General features: G+C 36.0%; 1 protein-coding gene across 1 annotated transcript; it reads right to left on the bottom strand.

Moving 5' to 3' along the window:
- Nucleotides 1–3,061: 3,061 nt before the first annotated feature.
- Nucleotides 3,062–3,583, bottom strand: LOC111692664. The gene has a single exon (XM_023456747.1). It carries the CDS (start codon nucleotides 3,581–3,583, stop codon nucleotides 3,062–3,064), a length of 522 nt encoding a protein of 173 aa, XP_023312515.1.
- Between the last annotated feature and the right edge of the window lie 3,028 nt (nucleotides 3,584–6,611).

Raw genomic sequence — 6,611 nt, 5'->3', positions numbered from 1 at the left:
TAATGTTTAGCATTTTTCGCATATGCTTCGGTTAGATGTCGACGTATATCAGAGTATAACGATGGAAGTTGGTCAATCTCTTGACCATACTCCCTCCTGTTTATATTGTTCATATCTAAATCTTTAATAGATTCCAGTTTCCCGTAATAATCGCCAGAAGCAGGAATATACCTCCCAAAATTCAAAAATGTTGGGGCGTATCCAGTTACTTCATGAGTTGCTGTTCTTAAAGCGCAACCGATTTTATGGATCTCTTGATCCCACGTTTGTTGATTACCCTCTTCTAGATATGATCGGATAGCAGCTCCTAGAACTCTGTTAACACGCTCTACTGCGTTAACTTGCGCATGGTAATGGGGATTAAAATGGATGGTGACGTTATACTCATCTGTTAGTTTCTTGAAAGCGTTTCCAGCAAATTGAACTCCGTTATCACAAGCGATCACTTGTGGAACGCCATAGATCAGGAAAACTTGTTCCTCCAGAAACTTTACTATTTTGGGAGTCTTTGCGTCTCTTAATGGATGCAATAGACAGTATTTGGTAAAATAGTCCGATACTACTAACAAGTAACAATTACCTTTCTTTGACCGGGGCAATGGGCCTAATAAATCAACAGAAATAAATTGCCATGGAAAGTTTACTTTCTTTTGGCGACCCATGTACCCGGGCCTTGCTGATGTGCTGACCTTCTGTGCAGCACACATCTGGCAGTGTTTCACATATTTTCGGACGTCCTGTAGCAGTCTGGGCCAATAATATAATTCTCGAATTCTATTAAGGGTTTTATAAACACCCAGATGAGCTGCTGTTGGGTCGTCATGACATAATTTAAATATGGCTAATCTTCGAGGTTTTGGAATTACCAATTTCCAGGCTGAAAAATTGGTGGAAAAGCCGAAATTGAACGGAACATTTTTAAATAAAACCCCCTTCTCCAATTTCCACTCCGGAAATTTCTCTGGTGTCTCTTCAACTTTACATAACATACCCCTATACCACGGATCGTTTTCAATTTCTGATGGCTCGATGGACATGGTACAAACTTCAAGTGGTGCTCTTGATAAGGCATCTGGAATAATATTTAATACACCTTTTCTATGTATTATTTCCATGTCATACTGACTCAATCTCATGCCCCACCTAGCCAGTCTGCCAGTAGGATTATCTAGTTTACTCAACCACAATAAGGAGTGATGATCAGTTATTACTTTAAAATGGGTTCCATCCACATACGGCCTAAATTTATCGACTCCAAATAGCACTGCCAAACATTCTTTTTCTGTTACGGAGAAATTCTTCTCAGAGTCTAACAATGACCTGGAAGCAAACGCTACTACCATCTCTTTATCTTCGTACTTTTGGGTAAGTACAACTCCCAGTCTCACATTTGACGCGTCAAATTGAACATAAAATGTTTTTGAAAAATCTGGCGCCGCAAGAATAGGTGCAGACACCATTGCCTGTTTGATTTTTTGAAACGCCTCTTCAGCCTCTTGATTCCATGTTATCTTTTGAGTTTTTCGGCGACCTTTTAGAAGTGCATTGATAGGAGATGTTATTGTTGAAAAACCCTTAACAAATCGTCTATACCATCCGCATATACCAATAAATCGTTTAACTTCGGTTGCATTTTTGGGTACTGGATAATCCAGCATTGCTTTCACTTTATGGGGGTCTGTGCGTAGGCCTTCACAATCGACTATAAACCCTAAGTATTTTAAACTAGGTAGACAGAATTTACATTTATCAATGTTGATTGTAAGATTAGCCTCTTTTAAACGTTCAGATACAATGTTCAAAACTTCTACATGTTTTTGAAAGGTAGGAGTAACTACAATAATATCGTCAAGGTAGACAAAAACAAACGGATCCAAGTCTGGTCCTAATACGGAATCCATAAGTCTCTGCTGAGTTTGGGCGGCGTTACATAACCCGAAAGGCATGACTGCAAACTCAAAAAGTCCTCTGCCTGGCACAACAAATCCAGTCTTCTCACATGACTCAGGGTGTAATGGAATTTGCCAGAAAGCAGATTTTAAATCGATACTGCTAAGAAATTGAGCACCAGAGAGTTTATTTAAAATATGGTCTACGATGGGCAAAGGATATGCACATTTTTTGGTAACGGAATTTAGTTTTCTTCCGTCGAAGCAAAATCTCGGTTCTCCATTAGATTTTTCCACAATCAACACTGGACTAGCCCAGGGACTTGTCGAAGGACGTACGACTTTAAGCTGTAGCATTTTGTCGAGTTCCTCATTTAATATTTTCAACTTATACGGTGACATAACATGGTGTCGTTGTTTGATTGGTGTTGCGTCCCCAGTATCGATTTCATGAACAATCTTGCGGGTCCGTCCTAACCCTGTAGATGAAAGTAAGCGAAATTTCTCTATCACCGACTTCAATTGTTGCGTTTGCACATCATCCAGTTGATCTCCTGAGCAAACTTTATTGATCACATTACCTTCGTCTCGTTGTAATTCTTCGCTGATAACATTTAAACAAGTTTTACCCACGAAATAAGAATTAGTAGGAAAGTCCATGGTAACATTAAATACCCGGCAGAAATCTATTCCCAGAAGCAAGTTATGTGCCAAAGTAGGTACTACTAAAATCTTCATAACTTTTACTATTCCATCTACTTGCAATGGAAAATTAACAAATCCTTCAATTATGTGTTTCGTACCATCCGCAATGCTAACATATTGCTCACAACACCTATGTTGCTGCGAATAAAAAATATCTAGTAAATATTTACCATATTTACCAATTGTCGAACAGTTTGCTCCAGTATCAAGAAGCGCTATGACTGACCTGCCAAATATCTGAATAGAAACGTACGGTCTATTGTCATTTTCCTGCTCGATAAAGACAGCATTAGCCTCATTCTGAACTTGGCTTTTACCACTTGGTAAACAACAAGTTTCTCTGATACTGCTGTAAACATCTGGCTTAAAAACACTTTTAACTAGCTGCAGCCAACTTTGCCATTCACCAACAGAAGTTTTCGTGTAAGTCCTACCAAACTGTGACAAAACGGAGAGACGCCGACCTACTAGTCGTTCTCCGAATTTGCGTTTTTTGTTTGGCGACATTTTAGACAGTTAGGTCTAATTACTCCTTTCTTTCCGCAACCATAACATGTAGGAGTTCCTGTCGATTTCTTACAGTCACGCTTTATATGACCAACTCTGTCACAGTTCCAACAGCGAACTTCAGTAGCGAATTCGGACGAATTCCTTTTAAAGTTTGGGTGACCTTTGGATACGTGGAAACGTCTGTCCGCGTCTTCCCTGCGATAATTCGATGATGCTCCTTTACTATCGATGTCGTTATCCGCAGCATATAAGAGGCTAGGTTCTAATGCGAAAACGTTTTTACTTGACGGTGGTCGAAATTCTCTCTTAGTCTTCTCTGAATCTTCTAGAATCCTGCACAATCTGACTAAAGTCTTTACGTGGGGAATATCCTGCAGTACTAAATGGTTTTGGTATTCCGGTAATATCAGAGACATCAGAACTCTCAACTTCTTTTCATTAGAAGGCTTTTCTGATAAACATTCGAAGAGATTTTCCATTATAGAAAATAAACAACAACAGGTTCATTAACATGCTGGGTACGCTTCTCTATTTGCTTCCATAACTCTCTGTCATAATCCCGCGGTAAAAAGTCTTCTTTTAGCGCTTTCACCAGGGAATCCCAATTGTCGAATCTTCTGTGTCGGAGTTGTGCCCGATACCATTCCAAAGCATAATCTTCAAATAAGTCCGAAGCGGATTGGAAAAGATCCTGTTTGCTACATTTCCTAGCAGTACGCAATTCCTCAACGCGTTGCAGAAAAGAATTTAGTGAGACTTTATCGGACCTACCCATAAATTTAACAGGCCATTCATAAATTGGAATCGCTTTACTTGAACAAGCATTACTATTTACAGGAACCAAATTTTGATTAAGTGTAGCATGTGCTGTCCCATTTTTATGTCTTTCCATAATTTCTTCTAAATCATCCTCCAATGTCGAAACCAAAATAATATTATCGCCGCGATAATTAGAAATATCATCATTGACATCCTGTGGAAGTCGCCCTAATCTACCCAAAATATGATTAATTCTACTACGAATTCTATTACTTACTTCTACATTAATCCCATCAAAATCGTTCAATAAATCTGTAGTTGACTTTATACTATCATTTAATTCTTTCTGTTCCAATTCGAAATCAAAATTAGGAGTACTGTATACATGAACTTCAGGCCTAGCTAAATCTTTTTTTAATTCTCTGCGCAAATATTTTCTTTTCAAAGACACATCTACCCTATCTGCAGCTACATTTCTAATCCTTAACTCGTAATTTAATTCATATATCCTAAGGTGGTTTGGATCTATATCATAATTTGCCGCCATAATGAATTTAAAAAAAATTGAACAAAATTTTAATTTAATCAAGTAATTTGAAAACACGACTTAAAACCAAATGGTAAGTTTAAATAAAAGTGACAAAAATTGTCTAACTCCCAGTGTAAATCAAGTATATATTTTCTTTTCCTTTTTTTAAAAAAAAGAGAAAGGTATTACTAGTAAGTTTTATCGAACAGCCCCTGTATATTTTGATTTAAAAAAAAAACATTCACAATACCGACCAGTATGCCTCCTTTAACTGCACTCAACTACTTAGCTCAAAATTATGGATAACAACAATTATAAATACAAGTATAATATATAACAATATCAAAGCACACCATAAACAAACCTAGGACAGAACGGACTTAAATTGTATGATATACCACGTAATAAATATCCCCAGCCTTGCTTATTGCTTAAAAAACTATAAATATATCTGACGTAACAAATTATTGCAAATATACCTGTAAATTTGTCCAAAACTAAATACAAAAACTTTTGCCTAGATACTTTCTTTTAAGAATTGAAAAAGTTTTACATAAAAATTATTTTCAACTATTCAACCATCTTAAAGTACAAATTGTTTTGTCCACAAAAAAAAATTGTCTACTTTAACACCGGCTAAAAGTTTACTAAGTTCATTTGCTGAAGACTTATTTAAAATTTTCGGGCCCCACGTTGGGCGCCGTTTCGTGTAACCTTACTTAAGTTTAAGATAATCATAACTGTTAATAGAGGGTTTGACAGTGCACGACAGCTCAATACAGCCGAGAGCGGCGTGAGTTCGATCGTTGATTTGAGAATAACAAATACTTTGTTGCAATAAACTCCAACAAATAATACTTTGTGAGTAGACAACCTTGGGCGCCAGCCGTTCCGAAGGAAACGACAAAAAGTGGACAAAATACACAATAAACCAAAATAATGAAAATTGTTTTAAAATATTTAATTTTACTAGTTAATGTGTCTTAAATTCACATGAAACAATAGATAACATAAAATGTAAAAGTGCTAGGGTATGTTTGTTGTTCTCTAAATAATAATATAGAAAAATTCCATACAACAAATTGTATTAAATATACTGTACGTACTAAATTAAATTGACTATAATATTATGTTGCTGGTTAATACGAGTATTAAAGTTAATAAAACGATCATATAGGATGTATTGAAAACACAGAGCATTAGTATATTCGGCACTGAATCTTTCAAAATTATATAAACAATTATCCCCTCCGCAAACAGCTGTTATGGAGTTCACAGTTTTATATTAAATAAGTATGTAATCTTAAAAGGCATAAGCATAAAAAGGAGTATATAACAAATAAAGGATTTAGTTGTTGTCGTTGGATAAACTGACTTTCCCCTGCAGTACTTAAGACTCGGTGATGCACTTGCATACGTGATAAAAAAATTGGAAAGAACTTACAATATTATTGAAAGTTGGTACAATCTGCTCCTAAATGGTTCTGGTCATAATGCAGCATTAGATTTAGAGAAAGTGATTACATCAGTCTCTGGGGCTCCTCCAAAGATAGATGGTTATGTCAGCCTCCTGGACTCGCCAACAAACTTTGTCGTAATCACAGACTTGTCGTAATGGACATACTTCAAAACGTCAGCAGTATATGAGTGATTCAATGATGTTACCAATGATTATCAACCAACTTTAGGAAGTACTTCGGCCTGGATAGTACGTGATACGTGGCATTCAATAAAACAGGATTACATAAAGCAGCATACCTTAGCGTAGCAGTAAACTTTAACGTAGAGTAAAAAGCCTAAAATATGATTACGTCTAAGTATTACACATTTAACATTATTTAACAAAACAAAAATTATTTAAACATTAATATCTACCTCAGAATATTATAAGGCCACTATATTTCGCACAGAGCGTGATTTTAACAGGCAAGTTCCTCGACTCTCGCGTTCGCTTCCTCATTTCTAGCGGTCGACAAAAAGAACCTACATTTCTTGTCTATAAAAAAAACGACTCGCTGGCCGGTGCAAATGAAAATTGAAATTCGAATTGTTATTAAACATTTAATGAAATCTATTTATTATTGGAACATCATTTCACCACTAATCATATCACTGCATAATATTGTAAATATTTTGTTGATACATTTTAACTTATAAGCAGAGTGTAGCACTTTCATGAAACAATTTTCAAGTCTTTAAACAAATATTAACGGTCTTTA

The sequence above is a fragment of the Anoplophora glabripennis genome, unplaced genomic scaffold, assembly GCF_000390285.2.
Source record: "Anoplophora glabripennis isolate ALB-LARVAE unplaced genomic scaffold, Agla_2.0 scaffold2529, whole genome shotgun sequence".
NCBI lineage: Eukaryota > Metazoa > Arthropoda > Insecta > Coleoptera > Cerambycidae > Anoplophora > Anoplophora glabripennis.
This window is presented reverse-complemented; position numbering and strand designations above follow the sequence as displayed.

What these genes read in the sequence shown, in the direction of transcription:
- LOC111692664 (XM_023456747.1), bottom strand. Translation starts at nt 3,583, where the DNA reads ATGGAAAATCTCTTCGAATGTTTATCAGAAAAGCCTTCTAATGAAAAG.